General features: G+C 39.1%; 1 protein-coding gene across 1 annotated transcript in view; it reads right to left on the bottom strand.

Moving 5' to 3' along the window:
* The window catches only part of LOC114652696 (G-protein coupled receptor 54-like), a 70,505-nt gene extending 67,901 nt beyond the window's left edge, over nucleotides 1–2,604 (bottom strand). Inside the window, exon 1 of the mRNA XM_028803025.2 lies at nucleotides 1,576–2,604. Within this exon, the coding sequence (XP_028658858.2) occupies nucleotides 1,576–1,915 (340 nt within the window). The 5' untranslated portion in view covers nucleotides 1,916–2,604. The remainder of the gene's footprint in view (nucleotides 1–1,575) is intronic.
* Between the last annotated feature and the right edge of the window lie 18,699 nt (nucleotides 2,605–21,303).

Below are 21,303 nucleotides of genomic sequence, written 5' to 3'. Positions count from 1 at the left end.
ACAGGGCTTTTGCAGCTGCTGCTCCTCGCCTGTGGAACTCTTTACCTCATCACATAAAGGAGTCGTCTACAATTGAACTGTTCAAAACAAGACTAAAGACTCATTTCTATTCACTTGCATTCCATGACCTTCAGTAATACTGATGGTTTCCTCTTTGTGATTATATAACATTACTTCTATTTATTATGTGTTTTATTTTATGTTCATATATTTTATTTCTATTTATGTTTTATGTTAATTATTTTGTTTTTCTTTTATTCTATTATTGTAAAGCACTTTGGCCACAGCATTACTATGTTGTTTTAAATGTGCTATATAAATAAATTGACATTGACATTGAGTGACATTCATGTCCTGATGATCAATCAATTAGCTTGATTTCATTACATCTCATGGAAAAGGCCTTCGAATTAAGCCAAATTTTTGCTACCAGAAAAATATTCCCAACAATTAAAATGTGATCAATTTACCTTTGCAATATAAACACTTGGAAGAGGGTTGAACTGGGTGAAAGGTAACTCATTTTGAGAAGTGGGTCAGGCAGCATGGAGCAAGGATAACATGCCATGACAGAAGTATCTGAAATCTGAGAATGTTCGTGTTGGGAGAGACACACTTGAAGGCACTCAGAATCCAGCATGCATAGAGAGAGAGGTTGGGATCACGCACTGATTACAGCACGTTGGTGTACCCACCACATGACAAACCACCCAGATTGGGACCTGAGTGCAGCCGTGTAATGGGTGACACCTTAGCACCACACTGGAACAGTATGACTGGAGTGCCAATCCTGCCATCAACACCCCCAAATTTTCCCTTGCAAGTTGGAGGACCTGCTTGCAGGACTGCATGCAGGTTAACGTCATACCCAGGACAAACTAATTGCTGGTTAAGGGCCTTGCTCAAGGATCCAATGGAGTAGGGCGTTTACAGGATTCAAACCGACAACCTTCCAAAAGCCCGTGCAGATCCCTAGCCTCAGAACCACCACTCCGCACTCAGAAATCATCATGCAGGGCACTTCAAATGAAAAGTTATCTTTTCAAGTTATTCTTAAGGTAGGGTCAGAAGCCGTGAGATACGACTGCATGCTTTTTAGTTTAATTTATCGTTTTGTTCAAAGTAAAGACCTGTTTACACTGCACATAAAAAGCTAGACATATAGAGGCTGCTTAAATGAACTCTCAGTGATATGACATTAGGCTGTCTTTACTGACTGAACATTTCTTGTCACCTATAAAAAGTGCAGTCCATCTTATAAAAGATGTGTCTCAGTTAATTTATGTAATCACTTCCTGCATTTTATTTTTAATAGTGACTGATTTAGTTCTTTAATGCATTAGGCTATTGTACAATTACATTGTATTATACAATGTAAGTAATGTTTTTATATAAAATAAAACAATGTCTTAACTTGCAAAAGACAAAAAATAGACAAAAGACAATAGAACATACACCACAGAATAAGCTGGTTAATAACACCTTGGTAAAATAATGCCCTTCTGTTACAGTACATATGCATATTAAGTTAGACTCACTGTTCCTTTGATGAAGCCTTAATCTGGAGTCTCTTACCTATATAAAAGTTGGTGACGGTTCTCATCTGCTTGTGTTTTGTAATCACATATATCACCAAGGAGTTGCCCACTAGCCCGATCAGCATGATTAGAGCAAAGAAGAGTGGAACTAGCCAAGCATCCACTAAGAGAGGGGGGCTTTGCTCTGAGTCAAGAAGTGAGCTGTTACACATTGGGAGAGCTCCTGGTCCCTCTAGAGGAAGGCTCGCATCACTTCCACTCTGACAGTTCAGCAGCTTTGTCTCGTTTGCAGGCATGATGATGGAATGAGATGAATCCACAAAGTGCAAACTCTCCCTTTTACTTACTATGCAGTAGTGGTGATCAAAGTTAAACATATACAGCACAACAATTGAGAAGGCAGGCCACTAGGAAAACTGCTGAGCTATTGAGTCCAAAAAGCAGAGAATGAAAGAAAAAAAGCAAAGCAAGCTTCTTTTTAAAAGTCCAGTTTCTTCAGGAACTTGCCTTGTCACAATCATTGTCCTGTTGTGTAGTAACAATTGGGTTTCAAATTTACCTTTAATCGCAAAGTACCACCGGGTGGCCATTCAGAAAAAAGAAATAAAATCCACTTATTGAATAATTCTTCATTCCAGAGGTGCTTTAAAAATTGAAAGCTTTCAAAGTGAAAGGAGTAAGAATTTATTAAAGGGAGCACTCTGCTGAGAGCTCACAATCTTTTCTTACATTGGACTATATCTTCTTTCAGAAGCAAAATCCAGTTTAGGTTTCAGCTTGATCCAAATGTCTTCACATTATGCCTCACAAAAAAAGCAAAATAAAAAATAAATGATAAATGTGCAGTTTAAATTTAAATAGTGAATCAGTGAATGAGATGCCTGCTGAACTCAAATATACCTAGTCAGTAAGTGATGCTTTTTTTTAATTTGTCTGTTTTTCTCTCAATTGGATAATCTGACTCAAATTTATACACTGCATATCTAGACTGAGATGTAGTCCGAAAGCATTATTAGTGCAGATGTTGAGAAATGTATAACAAGAAACAAAGCCAGATTCTCCATCTAAAGAGAGCAGAAGAGAGGCTGTCAGCTCAGAGGAGCTCGGCATCTCAGGGACTCTTTTATTTATATATTTAATTATTTATTTCTTAAAGGCACAGTAGCAAAAGGCCAATAGAAAACAGGAAAGAATTAGGTTTTAACCCTGTGAAAGACCATGTCTGCTAAGTTACATTTGCTTATTAAAATACTAAAGTTTAGGTAGTTTTTATACCCTATATGGAATGAATAGAATTTGGATGCCTAAAAATAAGAATCAACCCCATGTGTGAATGCTCTGTTGTCTGCCACAAAATACAAATAATAATGAAGATGAATAGGCATTTAACCTCTTATCAAATGTGTCTTTGATATTTTTGATTTTTTCTACCTCCCCTCTGATTTTCTACATAAACAAAGGCACGCACACAAGAGAGACATCACAACATTCACACTACACGGTGCCTGCTCCTGATCTAAACGCTCTGACACCCTTCACTTGGAAATATTTACACCACTTAAACTAGCTGCATTACTTTTTGGATTATAATATATTTAGCTTTAAAAATATCCAAGTCCTCTTTACCTTTTTTATGTAGGGATTTTTATTGTATGATTTTCCATCATTTGGTCACCAGGTGGCAGATGAAACATCAATAAATGACTGTAATCTGAAGTTTTATAGTAAGGGTTAGAGGAACATTTGTGTGGAGATGCTGTTCTTGGAGACATTCTCGCCTTGATCATGTGAATTTCCTTTGGGGATTTTGGTTCATTTTTACACAATTCTGAAGCATTTTATTAGTTAACATATATTGTCTTTGAATGTGCATATAACTTCCAGAACCTTTTTTATAATTTAACAGGCCTCTTGTTTTTCGGTGATTTAAAATGTAATTGTCTTATCAACAACAGTTGTTGAGTATTAATTATATAATCGGTTGGCAGTTTACTGATGGGATGCATCATACCTTATATTCATTTTTTTGTTTTGTGTGTTCTTACTGTTTCAGGAGCAGTGGTAATCCATTTTTTAAAAATTATGCATTAAAACTTTAATCTGGATTTATATATTGAGTCATATACTGGAAACACTAATATTAGAGTTTTCAAAAATTGTCTAAACCTGAGTCACATTTTGAAGCTGCTGCACATTCTTAATGTGACTTTCCATAATGGTAACAAGCAAAGTACAGATTATAGATATGCATCACACAAATCTGCATTACCAGGTGGTTTTCTATCAAATATGTTTGGAAGGCAAATTAAAAGAAAAGTAAAAGGGTTAAATAGTCTGATCTGCTTCTTAGAGTGTAATGTATACAGAGCCTACCCATTAAAGCCCAAGCATTTTGTAAAATAATGTTACATTTTGATATTTTGTTTTGAGTTTGAGTTAATCTCAGCCAAATTGATTTTTTGTTATTATGTGCTCTTTTCAATACACACAAAATGCAGAGATAATTCATATTGCCTTGGGCATATTGAAGGATGATTCACATCTGCAATATTCCTCAAGATAAAGATGTATAAAGAAAGAAACATCACAAAACAGCTACCTGAAAATTGTTTTGTTTAAAATACATAGTGAATATGTATTGGTGAATTAAATGATATTTGGCAGATTTTCTCAGGTGACTTGTCCTCTCCATCATAAAACATTATCCTTGATAAAGGTGTAGCTTTCTTACAGTAGCTAAACATTAACATATCTCATCATCACTGGCATTGTCACAGTCCGAAAGCATACTTGATGATGCATTTCATAACATAAAGGTAGATATTTAATATGACCTTTACCTCCTAACTACCTATCAAACATGTATTTTAAGATTATCTTCAGTTAATAGTGTTCCACATTTAAATGTGGAGATAGCTGTTATTTACTTAGCCAGCATCATTCATACTGTATCTTCTATCCACTACTGCTCCATCATAAAGAGATATGAATGACTCGTCAGACCATCTGCCACAGTTGATGATGAGAAGCAAGTCACGAAATAGGAGTTTCATGGTTAACATTTCTAGGAAATTAATCTGCTTTTCATGACACAACCAAAAAGATAAAAATAAGAACTCTTAGGCTTTCCATATTCAATTTAGCTTAACCTGCTATTAACATTGATTTGATTTTATATATAAAGAAAAAATAATAGCATACTCTAGAGTACTATAATAATTGATTAGCATATTAGGGTGATTTATGCTTTAAGTAACATTAAAGAAATACATTGGATATTTGGGATCGGAGGGTGTGTTCCAACTACAGAGGGATCACACTCCTCAGCCTCCCTGGAAAAGTCTATTCAGGGGTCCTGGAGAGGAGGGTCCGTCGGATAGTCGAGCCTCGGATTCAGGAGGAACAGTGTGGTTTTCGTCCTGGTCGCGGAACAGTGGACCAGCTCTATACCCTTAGCAGGGTCCTGGAGGGTGCATGGGAGTTTGCCCAACCAGTCTACATGTGTTTTGTGGACTTAGAAAAGGCATTCGACCGTGTCCCTCGGGGAATCCTGTGGGGGGTACTCCGAGAGTATGGGGTACCGGCCCCCCTGATAAGGGCTGTTCAGTCCCTGTACGATCGGTGCCAGAGCTTGGTCCGCATTGCCGGCAGTAAGTCGAACCCGTTTCCAGTGAGAGTTGGACTCCGCCAGGGCTGCCCTTTGTCACCGATTCTGTTCATAACTTTTATGGACAGAATTTCTAGGCGCAGCCAGGGTGTTGAGGGGGTCCGGTTTGGTGGGCTCAGGATTGGGTCACTGCTTTTTGCAGATGATGTTGTCCTGTTTGCTTCATCAGGCCGTGATCTTCAGCTCTCTCTGGATCGGTTCGCAGCCGAGTGTGAAGCGGCTGGGATGAGAATCAGCACCTCCAAATCCGAGACCATGGTCCTCAGCCGGAAAAGGGTGGAGTGCCCTCTCAGGGTTGGTAGCGAGATCCTGCCCCAAGTGGAGGAGTTCAAGTATCTCGGGGTCTTGTTCACGAGTGAGGGAAGAATGGAGCGTGAGATCGACAGGTGGATCGGTGCGGCTTCCGCAGTAATGCGGGCATTGCATCGGTCTGTCGTGGTGAAAAAGGAGCTGAGCCGCAAGGCGAAGCTCTCAATTTACCAGTCGATCTATGTTCCTACCCTCACCTATGGTCATGAGCTATGGGTAGTGACCGAAAGAACGAGATCGCGAATACAAGCGGCTGAAATGAGTTTCCTCCGCAGGGTGTCTGGGCTTTCCCTTAAAGATAGGGTGAGAAGCTCAGTCATCCGGGAGGGGCTCAGAGTAGAGCCGCTGCTCCTCCGCATCGAGAGGAGTCAGATGAGGTGGCTCGGGCATCTGATCAGGATGCCTCCTGGACGCCTCCCTGGTGAGGTGTTCCGGGCACGTCCAACCGGGAGGAGGCCCCGGGGAAGACCCAGGACACGCTGGAGGGACTATGTCTCTCGACTGGCCTGGGAACGCCTTGGGATTCTCCCGGAAGAGCTAGAAGAAGTGGCCGGGGAGAGGGAAGTCTGGGCATCTCTGCTCAAGCTGCTGCCCCCGCGACCCGACCTCGGATAAGCGGGAGACAATGGATGGATGGATGGATTTTGCTATATTTACAAATATATTGTGCTTATACATTATGAAAGAATGTTAGCTTATACTAGACTCTAAGACAAATATTGTATGCAATAAGAAAATATCTTATATAAGCATCCAAAGGCAAGGCACAAAACAATACACAGTTGTAGGTCAAGCACAAAATCAATGAGATAACTAATTTGGAATTTTTGAACTGCAGATAGAAGCAGGGAGGAGAAGGCTGCTGATAGCAATTGTGTTGTTTAATTAATAATTATTATAAAGTAAATTACATTTCAAGATGAAGATGATTAAAAGGGGTAGCTAGCAAACCTCACTGCTACTGCCTGTCTATCACAATGGTTTAACATCAAAGTCCTATCCTATTGGAATTTATCCAACTGTCCTCCCCAGGCTTCTACCAAGAAGGCTATAGGCAGTGAGCAATAGTACACCAGCTTGGTGTTAAAGCTTTTATAAAGAGTGTAGAAGACACCTGCCAGGTTGAAGAGAGAAATGTCATGAAAGACCCAGAATGCTGCTTGTATTTAATGAACAGTATTTATAGGTCACTTACTGTAAGGGCAAAAGGGAATCCATTGACGTTTTTGCTCAGCATCTGGCAGAGTCATCCACCATTTAAGTGCATGCATCTACCATGTTATGAAGTCTTAAATAGTATTATCTTGTTGGGCATGTTATAACTTTGAAACCATTATTTAAGAAAAGCGACAAACAGAAGAGACTCCAGCTCGTGTTCTGAATTCCAACTTCTTTTAGTTTGATCACTAATCTTTCATGTGGTACCTTCTCAAAAGCCTTCTGAAAATCAAGATAAATAATCTCATACATACCATCTTATTGTATGCTTTTCTTGATTCCTCATATAATTCTGGGATATAAGTGAAAGAAGACTATCATCATCTGAACACAGGTTGCGTATTTGCTAATACTCCTGTTCTAGACATGTTCTTTTCCTTAATAATTCCTTCATTAATTTACCTGTTATTTACATTAAATGTACTGGCCTGTAAATACATGGATCTGCCAGATATCCCTACTCATACAACAATATTTGGTAGTCTCCAGTCTAAGAATTTTTCTTGTGTGCAGAGATTTTATTGTAGTATTTATAACAGGTAATCCAAAAGTGTTATGCTAGCAAACTAGTAAAGAAGTTTCTGGTGAGAACTGGGGTAAAAAGTCTAGTTGAAAAGTAATCAAAATGTCAGAAGCCATGTGATCTACTGCACTATCACCAAAACCAAAATGAGAATCAAAAATCAAGGTTAAAATTACAGGCATGAGTTGAAATCAGAAAAGATTTTGAAAATAATTTAGGAAAAGGATGTTCATCAAAAGGGTTCTATATCAAACTTGGATAAGGAGGTGCTTCCAAAGATGACCTTTTAACCCGAGGTCATGAACTCTGAGGACACACATCTAACACTCAGGAAGCTGACCTTGAGAAGATGACATGATGGTGATTGTCAATAAACAAAATGGCAGTGAAAACAGCCAAAAATAAATAACAAAAACAAAACTAAGCTTTAATTCAAAACACTAACATCAGATTAAGATTCCAAGACTAAATAATATCCAAAATGAGTACTACATCTTGTAAAAAAATGAGAAAAACATGCAAAAAAATCTTAATAATCAACCCATTCATAACAAGTGTTTATTGTATAATAGCAAAATACCCGCGCTTCGCAGTGGCAAAGTACTGCTTTAAAATTTTTATTTAGAAGAAAAGTAAACCTTTTTAAACTGAGGGAAAATGAATCAATAATTATTTGTTAAGGATCTCTTTGTATACCACGTTGTCAGTTCGGCCCTCCGGTTGTAATATGACCAAGCTGTGCGCTGAGCATACTCTTGAGCATGCAATGTATAGTTGGCCATGTGAAAAGCAATCTTGGCTCAAATCAATGCCAACCTTTTGTAGGGTCTGTCCCTGAGACTTATTAATTGTCATTGCGAAGCACAGCCTTACTGGAAATTGGAGGCATTTGAATTCAAATGGGTTTCATCGATAACTTCGCATCCAGCTTCTGAGAGTTTAAACATTCATAAACATGAAAATGTCCACTACTCAAATTGTCACCTGTGAATCTAAGATGTTTAAGAGGCATTGGCGGTTGTCCAAAGGTGTAAAATATTTGGCCATTTCGGTACACTTGAAAGCGACAACCGAACAATTCAGCGGCAGCCATCAACTCACATGCAGAACCATAGGTGAAGGGCTTAAGCATTTCACTCTTATAGTGCTCCTGTGTAGTATAATTATCTCCTGTACCGTCATCAGTCCACATCTTGAACCTGTCCCAGTCATTCAATACATAAGACACAATGTTCCTCCGGATATCAAGAGTGAGCCTGATATGGCTGTGCAATATGTAACACAGAGAATGGAAAAGGCAGTCGCCATCTCCGGGCATGGAAACCACTCGGTAAGTGACAGTTCTTTGATCGATGGTGATCACCTCAATAGACATGTTAATGGGGGTACGGTTGGAGCGATAAAGGAAATGGGTACCTGAACAATGTAAACTAAGTCTAAAATACCTACACAATAACTATAACCGTAATAAATGAACAATAAAACAGCGGAGAAACCGTGGATTAAATAAAAAGGCTGCAGTTATCAGCAGGGAGGCGTGAATACTGTGGCGAAGCAAGGAAGGGAATGAAGAGACCGGAGAGACGGACGGCCTTATATAGGCAGGCAGCCAACTACGTGGGAGGCGTGGGGATGGGGGACCCAACGCCGCCTCACATGGTGACCGAGCTGCAGGCTATGGACGTATATATGTACGTAAGTAGGATTCAATTAGCGTTGGGAACCCGCGTACCAAATTTCGTGAAGATGGGGCCATAAATAAGAAAGTTTAACATGGCAGAAGTTGTCGACCATTATGACCGTTACGCGTAGAATTTTGAAATGAAACCTGCTTAACTTTTGTAAGTAAGCTGTAAGGAATGAGCCTGCCAAATTTCAGCCTTCTACCTACACGAGAAGTTGGAGAATTAGTGATGAGTGAGTCAGTAAGGGCTTTGCCCTTTATTAGTATAGATCAGCAGTTATAAAGGGTGTAGTGCAATTGCTTAAAATATATGTTTAAAATCTTAATTGAAAAGTATTAAGATGTTTTACCCAAACAAACGAAACAATGATACCAAAACAATGCAGCCCTCAGACAACAAAGAAAACTAAGACATGAACACTCTATGTGGGTATCTCTGGCACTGCCCTCCAGTGGTTCAAGTCCTATCTGACTGATAGGCAAGAGTTTGTTAGTCTTTGCAACAGCAGATCCAACTCCGTGCCAGTCACACAAGGAGTCCCTCAGGGCTCTGTCCTTGGTCCTCTGCTTTTCTGTATTTATATGCTTCCCCTTGGCCATATTATCCATAGTTATGGATTGGGTTATCATTTTTATGCAGATGATACTCAGCTCTACTTCAATGTTAAAAGTGGAACTTCATCAGAGCTTTCTCAGCTCACAACCTGCCTTAGTGAAATTAAAACCTGGATGGAGCAGAACTCTTTAAAATTAAATTGCAATAAAATTGAACTCCTGCAAATTGGGACTAAAATGCAACTTAATAAAATGAGCTCCTTCCCAGTCCATCTTGGCAGTGATCTCATCAGACCTGCCTCTACTGTAAAAAATTTTGGTGTCATTTTTGATTCCTCCCTCACTTATTCCGCCCACATAAATCACATTAAGAAACTTTCTTACTTTCACCTCCGTAACATATCCCGTGTTCGCTCCTTCCTCTCCTTCTCTAATGCTGAGAAACTTGTCCATGCTTTTATCACATCCCGCATCGATTATTGTAATTCCCTACTGGCAGGTGCCCCTTCTAATCTTATATCACAGCTCCAGCTTATTCAAAACTCAGCTGCAAGAGTCCTTACTCGAACCAGCAGCAGCGAGTACATCACACCCATCCTGCTCCGTCTTCACTGGCTCCCTGTGTCCTACAGAATCGAATATAAAATCCTACTAATAACCTACAAAGCTTTAAATAACCTTGCACCAAACTACATCAGTGACCTCCTCCATCACTATGTGCCTGCCCGCCCACTAAGGTCCTCTGATTCTGGTAATCTTGTTGTGCCCCTCACTAATCTACAGTCTATGGGTGACAGGGCCTTCAGCTGTATAGCGCCCAGACTCTGGAATGACCTACCAAAATTAATCAGGTCAGCTGACTTCATGAATTCTTTTAAAAAACAACTCAAAACTCATCTGTTCAGGAAGGCTTTTAGCTCTATTTGACTTTATTACCTTTCTTTATTGCCAATGTAACCTGTATGTGTGTGCTAGACCATCAATTATGTTGTCTGTTTTTTTTCAGAATTTACTGTCTTAATCTTCTTTATTTATTTATCTGGTTTGTACAATGCTATATACTGTATATTCTGCCGTTCTTTATTACATTCTGTAAGTGCCTTTAAGAATGGGAAAGGCGCTATATAAATAAAATGTATTATTATTATTATTAAGGTTGCAGAACCCCCTGATAATCAATATGGGGGACTGCCCTAGATGTCCAAAACGAGATGCTTCATATTGTACTGAAACTTCAGTATTGAGTTTTTGAACTAGATTTATTTTAGTATTAACTTTCAGTTTCATTTTTTTTACTATCTTTTTTTGTTTAATTTACTTGTTGGCGCATTGTCTCTTTACCATTAATGTTATTGTGACAGGTCGAACTAGTGACATCACCTGTATTTCCTGTATAATATGGTGGCACATGCCTGCAGTGAATACTCCGAACAAAGAAATGCTTAGCGTTAGCTTAATTTCCAAGTAGGCCATAGTGTTAGCTTTCTATGGCCTTGATTTTGGTTCTATCTCTTGATCAACATTGTTGTCATTGACCATTGTTTCTTTTCATTTTGACTTTCTATCTTTTTTATTTTTACCTCCAGGTTTTTTCTGACTTTGTCTTTTGGCTCTTTGATCATCTACTGGTTAATTCTTTGCTCACAATAATCACCGAGCACCTGGTTTGCTTACTTTAGGTTTTGCCCTTTACACACACACAAAAAAAATTCTTGTTTTTCTTGCCTTGTCTGTACTATTTTTGATTGCTTCTTCATTTTATAAATGAAACGTATGCCTGACAACGTTGGGGCATGCACCTAATTTGACGATGGATGGTGTCCTTCCAGATCTGGACCAGGGCATCACTGAGCTCCTGGACAGTCTGAGGTGCAACGTGGTGGCATTGGATGGGCCGAAACATAATGTCCTAGAGGTGTTCTATTGGATTTAGGTCAGGCGAGCATGGGGACAGTCAATGGTATCAATTCCTTCATCCTCCAGGAGTTGCTTGCATACTCTCGCCACATGAGGCCAGGCATTGTTGTGCACCAGGAGGAACCCAGGACCCACTGCACCAGCATAGGGTCTGACAATGGGTCCAAGGATTTCTTCCCGGTACTTAATGGCAGTCAAGGTGCCGTTGTCTAGCCTATAGAGGTCTGTGCATCCCTCTTTGGATATGCCTCACCAGGCCATCACTGACCTACCACCAAATTGGTCATGCTAAACGATGTTACAGTCAGCATAACATTCTCCACGGCTTTTCCAGACCCTTTCACGTCTTTCACATGTGCTTAGGGTGAACCTGCTCTCATCTGTGAAAAGCACAGGGCGCCAGTGGTGGACCTGCCAATTCTGGTATTCTATGGCAAATGCCAATTGAGCTCCACAGTGCTGGGCAGTGAGCACGGGGCCCACCTCATGAAGTCTGTTTCTGATTGTTTGGTCAGAGACATTCTCATCAGTGGCCTGTTGGAGGTCATTTTGTAGGGCTCTGGCAGTGCTCATATTGTTCCTTCTTGCCCAAAGGAGCAGTTACCGGTCCTGCGGATGGGTTAAGGACCATCTACAGCCCAGTCCAGCTCTCCTAGAGTAACTGCCTGTCTCCTGGAATCTCCTCCATACCCTTGAGACTGTGCTGGGAGACACAGCAAACCTTCTGGCAATGGAACGTATTGATGTGCCATACTGGAGAATTTGGACTATCTGTGCAACCTCTGTAGGGTCCAGGTACCGCCTCATGCTACCAGTAGTGACACTGACCTTAGCCAAATGCAAAACTAGTAAAAAAATAGTCAGAAAAGATGAGGAGGGAAAAATGTCAGTGGCCTCCGCCTGTTAAACCATTCCTGTTTTGGGAGTGATCTCATTGTTGCCTCTCTAGTGAACCTGTTTTTAATTTCATTAACACCAGCAGCTGAAACTGATTAACAACCCCAACTGCTACTTAACTGACCAGATCAATAGCCCAGAAATTTCATTGACTTGATGCTATACTCTGATTAAAAAGTGCTCCTTTAGTTTTTTTGAGCAGTATATAAAGAAGCTGATAACCTTTCAGTAGCTACATAAACTGTTAAAGGATGTGCTTAGTGATTAGGCAACAGCAGATAATGAAGTGTGAATAGAATTTAAAAATTAGAAATGAAATAAATAGAAAAGACTGGAGAGAGTATTAAAAGGAGTCAGTGATAGCATATATAAACTCTAAAATGCATACAGTTCAGAAATCACTGCCCAATGACTAGATGCTTGCAAATGTCCCATTCTATAAAAAATGTGATTGGACTAATCCTAGTTACTATAGGCTCAATTAAATTGTACAATCTGTATTACTACTTTTAATATTTGTTTGTAAAGTGACTTTTAAATTTGTTGACAGCTTAGAATTGATGTCAAAAGCTATGACGCAGATCCTTTCCTGCTAGTTTCTAGCATGTAGTTCACAGATGCCTAATTTTACCTTACATTGTATAAGGGTGACATTAAATTTACACCACATAAATTCAAAAGTGAACAGTTTCCTCTTGTTAACTGGTATTACTTTTACTTACTCCTCTATCTTCTGCTTAAACATTTTTGTTATGTCCTAGAGAAATTTGGATCCTGCATAGATGATTAGTTTGTTAATCAACTCTAGTTCTCTATAAAGGAAGTTATAATTTATATTACCCTGCTTAGGACAGGACTGCCTTCTGAGTTACCTGTAAATCTAATATGTCAGGATCTGGCAGTGGTTAGTACTTTTTTGTACTCTTTACCAAGAATTTGGGTTAGTAAGTTTTTTTATTTCTAGGCATTACAAGATATCAGCATAGTAGCATGCACATGATGTCATGGAATCCTCCTTATTTAACACTGGAAGCGCAGCGAGTGGCACCTATTGGCGTGGTGTTTTTAAATCTTTAATTATTTCATCAGTGTGTGTGTCACGCTCAGGTCTTTACTTGACGTTTTCTAAACAGCTGCACAGCAAGTGCTAATGTAGTCGTAACTTTAACATGCTACTCAGAAAATGTAATTGATATTATTTTTCTTTGGTTTTATTGCATCAGATAATGATTTATTAACACAAACAACAGCTTTGAATGTTGGAACCCAGGTGTAAATTGTTGTCTCTCTCTCCTTCAGCATGAACTTGACCACATTTGTATAACCTTTTCACCTTGGAAAAATCACTGTAGTCACTGCTATCAAGATTAATGTATGTTGCTACCAGAAAATGAACTCCAGGCTCTCTCTCCCTCTCTCTCTCACTCTCCTCCAGGCAACTATACAACAATCACAGAACAAATATTACTAGTATACACACACACATATATGTATATATATATATATTAATATATATATATATATATATATATATATATATATATATATATATATATATATATATATATATATATATATACAGTATATACACACACAGATATATATATATATATATATATATATATATATACACACACACACTCACACACACACACATATATATATATATATATATATATATATATATATATATATATATATATATATATATATATATATATATATATACAGTAATCCCTCACTTATCGCGGGAGATAGGTTCCAAGGCCGACCGTGATAACTGAATTTCCGCGAAGTAGGGACACCATATTTATTTAATTATTTAACGTGTATTTAGACGTTTTTAAACCCTCCATGTATTGTTTACAACCCACCCTTTACTAAGCAATATGAAATCAGTAGATAAGTTTACACTTACTGTATAGCGAAGTACACGTAGCTATATATGACGTGATGATGGTTATGAATATGCTGCACAGTAAAAATGATGACAATGAAGGTGATAATCCCCTGAATGCAGTAGCAAGAGCAAGTTAATGCTGAATGAGTGAGATGAGACTTCCTGGTTAATGCAGCACTCCGTCGCTGAGCCAATCAGCAGCACACAGGAACTTAACTGCGTGCTGTGATTGGGTACCTTCTCAGCCATCCGCCAATAGCATCTCTTGTATGAAATCAACTGGGCAAACCAACTGAGGAAGCAAATACCAGAAGTAAAAAGACCCATTGTCCGCAGAAACCCGCAAAGCACCGAAAAATCCGCGTTATATATTTAGATATGCTTACATATAAAATCCGCGAAGTCGTGAATCCGCGAAAAGTGAACCGCGAAGTAGCGAGGGATTACTGTACACACATATATATATATATATATATATATATATATATATATATATATATATATACATACAGTAGGGGGTTTCGCCCCCTGCTCACTTTGCTTGCCAACACCCCCCCAGCGTCTCTGCTGCTCGCATTGTGAAGAGGGGGGATGAACGCACCCCAAGGAGGTGCGGTCACTCCTTTGAAACCCCCTCCTAAATGGTGGTACAATGGGAAATAAATAGTTTATTTTTGTACCTCCTCTTTGCTTGATAAGCTGCTGGCTTGCTGCTGCTGCCATGCCGTGCGATCTGCATCTCACGCAGCGCTTCGAACATTTAAAAGCCTGTACAGCAGATGTCCTTTTGTCTCACTGCCTTGTCTCTCTTCTCCACCAGACATCTTCTGCTCATCTTGGGGGTCCCGCTCACTTGGCGCACCCCTATGAAGAGGAAGATTTTCTATTATTTTAATTGAGAGATGGAATATATATATATGAACTCCGTAACACTCCCTCCCAACTCCAACTCTGTTGCTGGGTCTCTAATAGTCCTTAATATAGTCCTTGACCCGGAAGTGCTTCTGTCCTTCCGCTCATGTTGAGACACCAGGTAAAATGTCCAATAATTAACTTTATTATAATAACAATGTGCACAAAGCACCTCCACTCCACAATACTCCAATAATCACAATAATAATCAACGCACTAATCAATCCTCCACTCCCAGCAGCTCTGTTCTACACCCTCCCAACTCGGCTCACTGCTGGGATCTCCCACAGTCCTTTTATAGTCCTTGACCCAGAAGTGCTTCTGTCCTTCCGCTCATGTGATTCATCAGCACTTCCGGGTCAGGTGGAGACTTGTATTTTCTTCAGCCCGGAAGTACTTCTGTCCTTCCATCCCCATGACTTGGGCTATATTGGAAACAGAAGTCCCCATGTCTCCCTGCAGCATCCCCTAGCGCCACGGTTTTCAAACTTTTTTGAACAAGTACCACTCCGTGAGAACCAGTAAACTGAAGTACCACTGTCAATGAATTGTTAATTTACGGCCGTGTTGTTTTGAAGAAAAAGTCACTATAATCACTATAATGACTATAATTATGATGTTAAAGTGATATTAAACTAATTAAAGAATCGTTTTAAAAAAGTGCGAGGTGTATAAACAGGTAAAACGACTGAAAAGTCATATGCTCGGTTATTTGACGGCAGATTCTCGCTCACGAGAAGAATTTTAATAACTTTGTTCACATGCAAAATACATTATCACTTGTAAGGTTACTCACTCTTACTGCCATGCTTAGTGCGAAACGTGCGCTTTTTTTGCCATCAGGTCCTGGATCCGTGGAGAAAGTGTGCTTACCGAGACCACCAGATCGTATTCCAAATACAAACAATTTCTTGGTTTCGTCTTTATGCTTGTCATGGAAGAAAAGGCCTTTTCGCATAGATACATCGACCCGAAGGGTAGCAGAGCTGTAATCGCCTTAGCACCGAGTTCATCATGCTCTTTCCTCACTTGACTCCGGAATTCTGTCACTGATTTTTCTTTGAACATTTCTTGGAAATGCTGATTATCTGTCATATCTATCAATATCTCTTGCTGCTGGATGGAAAGATCGGCACTCATAATGTTCTCCATATTAAACGGCGATGTAATCCAGCGCTTTCCAATGTCGCTTCCTGACATCAAGAATGGAAAATATGATACGAATTCCGAATGGAGCTTCTTCAGATGGTTGGTAATAACTTTCTGTATTTCCCTTGTATCGATGGCAGTGCTCATTGCTAGAAATTCCGAGAGAATCGGAAACATTTCTAAGTTTCCATTTGCGACCCGATTCATCCAGAAATAGAGTTTCTTATGAAAAGCTGAAACTTTCTCTTCCATTGTAAAAATGTTGTGTCCGTATCCCTGGAGGGACACGTTCAGTTCGTTTAATTTTTTAAACATGTCTGCAAGGTAACCAAGGCAGCAAACCCATGACACATCTTTAAACTTCTCTGCAAGGGATGATGAATCTTTCAGGAAGAGATACACCTCATCACGGAGCTCAAAAATCCTCATCAGAACTTTTCCTCTTGAAACCCATCGAACTTCTGTATGGAAAAGCAACATCTTATGGTCAGAACCTATTTCTTGGCACAATTGACAGAACAACCGTGCGTTCAAAGGGCGGCTCTTGATGTAATTAATAATTTTTACAGCATCATTCAAGGTCTCGTGCAAAATCTCACTCATTCTCTTCGATGCCAGCGCATGTCTATGCAGGATGCAATGAGAAGAAATTATCGAATTATTTTGTTGCCTTGCTCTCGCAATGAAACCAGCTGTTCTTCCTGTCATTGCTGCTGCTCCATCTGAAAAAATTGCAACGCACCAAAACCAAAGAATATCATGTTCGCGGAAGAAATCATTGATATGTTTGAAAATTTCCTCACCAGTTGTTCTCTCAGGTAAAGGTCGACAAAGGAAAATATGTTCGATAATATCTTCAGAATCTGGAACACGAACAAAAACGACCAACTGGGCTTCGCCTGAAATATCTGTGCTTTCATCCAACTGCATCGAAAACTCCTTAGCTGCAATTATCTTCTCAACCACTTGTTGTATCAAATCCTCCGATATATCTTTAATTCTCCTGCACGGTGTTATCAGAACATGGGATACTTTTCAAAACGCTGGCCATTTTGTCGTCGAACATGATTGATATGATTTCTATTGCCGAAGGAAGCACAAGTTTCTCAACAACAATATGGGGTTTATTTTGTTTTGCCACTAGCAATGACAGAGCATATGATGCCTGCAAACACTTGTCAGGCACACTTGTTGTTTTTCTGAACACTGTCTGCTGCTTCAAAAATTCGTCTTTACTCCTGACAAAAAACGACAACGGCTTTCTGTTGTGATCTTTGCGCTTAGTTGTAAAATGTCGCTGAAGTAAGGATGGCTTCATACACTGGTTCAACAGTACCTCATTGCAGATAACGCACACAGGCTGCTGATGAGTGTCGCTTTCAATGTAATAAAACCCCCATTGCAAATAGTCTTCGCTGTACTTGCGATTTGGTTGAGCTGTCTTTATTTTCTTTTTTGGTGGTTCTTTCGGTGTATCTTGTCGCTCAGAATTCGGTGGAAATGTTGTTTTGATAGCAGTTCGAACCGCCTCTTTGTGATTCTTGCACAGATGTTGCCACTTTTCTGATAACGAATTTGTCCATCTTGAAAAAACTGCGCAGGACACAACACAGTAAAATGGGTAAACGGCGGGTAAATCACTTTGCACGCAGATCGGAAATGCTCCACCTTCTTTGAGACAAACCATAAATCGAACTGAAGAAATGAGACTGCTGAGAAGCCAGTTATCCTTTGCTCCAACTTCTGGTGATTCACCAGCTGGACGAAACTTGTTGTCTATTTCTGTGCTATTCCAATTTCAGACCAAAGATGTGAGTAGGTAATGAGTTTTCGGGAAATGGGTGCCCATGCTAATAAAAGCTGGCTTGGAGACTTCCACGCATTTACAGTAGTATACTTATACTATATATGATTATATACAACATATTGGCATTCTAGCAACATCGATTCGTGGAAAATAAAGGAGCACACGAGTACCACTTGGCATGACTTGAAGTACCACCAGTGGTACGTGTACCACAGTTTGAAAACCGTGGACATAGACACTGCAGACTCAATGAAGTATGCAGATAAGAGAATGAATAGTGGAATTTCTTTGAGGACATGGAAGGACTAATGGAACATAGCATATGGCCGCAAATGATGTGCCATTAAAAAAAACAAAAGAAAGATCTGAGTACAGCTATACTGAAATGCTGGATCACATATGCATACTTGCACATATTGAATCACATAGACACTAACACAGGTTTATAGCAGATGTGTACACATTCAAAGAAAGCCGAATATTTATTGATTTTGCATTCATTGCACCAGTATGTAGTGTCTATGCATTGTAATGTTTCCACAACTCTTGCCAAAACAAAGTACATCTCTGGTGCCTATTTTACATTCAGCAGCATTTTTATCATTTATATTTTATCATCCCTTTTGTTTTTTCAAAAGGCTTCTCATTTTGTGGTCAGGTACTACATTCCATTGGTCCTTCCAAGTCCACAAAGAACATGTACAGTTCCTTCTCTTACCTACATACTTATTTATGGATGCAGTGAATACAGGCCGATTTACTCACAAATCACACTGTCCACAACCTGCCAACTCCCGGGTATTCCTTTCCCCACATCAAACTAATAGTGGCAGCGTAGTTTGTATTGCTGAGCTGAATATGTTTATATCATCTGAACTGAGTTTACAGGTGAAAGGCTTAATATATTGAAGAAAATGTGCTCTGAAGCAAATAGATAAACTCAAAGACAATTTTGCGATATCAAGTTTAAAAATGGCATGGTGATATATGGTAAGTTATAAGTGGTAATTTATTAATTGAGCCGTGTGATTGAAAGTGGAATGAAAATTACTGAAATGAAACATTTCTTAGAAAAAAGTAATACTTAACATGTAGTAAAAAAACTTTTTTACCTAAAGTTTCATGTGTCATGTGACACAAAGAACAATTTAAGTTGTACAAGAAATATGGGTCAAGATCATGTCAACGTTTGATGAACAAGTGAGAAAGGCAGATATGACACTAGGCAGATAAAGAAATAACATGTTTTCCAATATCAGCAGAAAGAGAGAACAGATTAACTGGATAGTTTATTTCCTTGCCGGCAACCAATGGCTGTAGTTGGTTGATAAATGTGGACGTTTTGAGTAGAACTTTTTAAAGAAAGTGTTGGGAAAGGTCATTAAATGAAACCAAAATTTCACTGACTAAAACCACTGTGGGTAGCAACTTTATATAAACGCCTCCTGTTTCCAGCAGGGTGCGCTCTTTCTCCCTTGGGATGTGCCCTTTTTGATGCAGAACAGACTAGAGCCAATACCCATCCCTTTTATAACCATGGCGGGAAAATAATCAAACAAGAGAAACATGGTACAAAAAGAGATATATTGCATGTATTTAACTTTCTTTAAAAGAGAACTATCATTCCCAATAATACAATGTTTAATCCTTTTATACATACATATTCAGGCCAGAGAGAAGCCAAGGAACATCATAGCCAAGTAGGGGAATGCTGACAACCAGTTGTCCCATCTGGTGGATTGTCGATGGCATGGAGGCATCATTATAACCACTCACTTATTTACATTTTCATAAAATTCTTCTCAGATATGGGGATGGGCTATTTATTTTTGGAATAAACCCAAATAACACCTTCACCTGTTCTCATTTATGGCAGACTGTGTTTTGTAACCATATTGGTCAAGCAGGCATCAACATGTTTAAAAAAAGCCTGCTTGTATGTCCCTCACATGTTTTCTGTCCATCTCTCTAGCCTGTGCCTTCCATTTGTCATTTGTCCATCTCTCTTCCAGTCTCTCTCTTTCAAATGAATTGCATGGCTTTGAAATACATTTCACAGATTATATTGGCACAAAATAATCTTCACGTTACATTCCACCCTTTGGCAATGTAATCTGTGAATATTCAAAAAAATCTTGTCCAATGTACCTAGAGAAATGGAGTGTACCTAATTCTTATGGTACTTTTAGCAAGTATACATAATTTGCTTATGAATTACAACTACACACGACAAACATAATTGGAGAGACAGTTACATTTAACATATTCTAAGTGGATGGTGATCACTTAGTGCTCCTTAATTTCTTCCGCAGAAGAAATGAAGGTAAAGAAGTTATGTTCTTTCTCATTTTGTGTCTTACATTACTTACATAATTATTGTTGCGACCAAATATCCCAGGGCCCTTGCAGTGGGTATCATAGTCCCACATTATATTATGAATCTAAAGCACTTTAGTGGACTTTACTGTCATTTGGCACTTATAACATTTCCAACTAAGGTGTGTGGATATATGTGCCCACCATTTGATGTATAATCCCTTTTTATGAATTATAACAGTTATAACACAAATCAGATGCTATTGTAGTGTTTCCAGATCTCTTGCTGTGATTATTATAATTGATCTCTATTAGTCTTATTGCATAATTAGAGAGAAAACATTCCACTATATTCTGTCCTCCCCATCTTCACTTTGGGATGCTGTATTCCCCTTTGGTTAACAATTCAATATAATTTGTTGTGAATTACGCATACCCTCGTACCTCTGTGCCCTTCTTATAATACTTTAAAATATTTTTTTCCTAAACTGGCTATACATGCCTTGTCCAACCCAGTGGTTTGTAGATAGAGTCTTTCATTTGATGGCTTTGTAGGTCCCTCCATTACAAAGCAAATGAGATGCATACATGGTGACTTTCTACATCAGCAGAGTACCACTTCACATTTGCAACTTGTGTGTTAGTCAACCATGAGAATCTTGCGTCCAACAGCTGTTTTCCACCTTAGTCCATAACCTCTTTGCCTCCTTTACTTATGTCTGCACAACCATATCATGCCATCAAGTTTACTTAGCTGGACTTACAATCTTCTTTTCTGTGGTTTTTCCACCCTGCATAAATTCTTCACCAGCTGTTATCACGTATGTGCAGCAGACCAAGAGTCATTGGTACAGTTGTGTTGAATCATCGTAGAACACCACCTTTTCTTCGTTGATAAAGCACCACCACTG

This window comes from Erpetoichthys calabaricus, chromosome 5, assembly GCF_900747795.2.
Source record: "Erpetoichthys calabaricus chromosome 5, fErpCal1.3, whole genome shotgun sequence".
NCBI lineage: Eukaryota > Metazoa > Chordata > Cladistia > Polypteriformes > Polypteridae > Erpetoichthys > Erpetoichthys calabaricus.
Note: the sequence above shows the minus strand (reverse complement) of the source record. Positions and strands in the feature narration are given on the sequence as shown.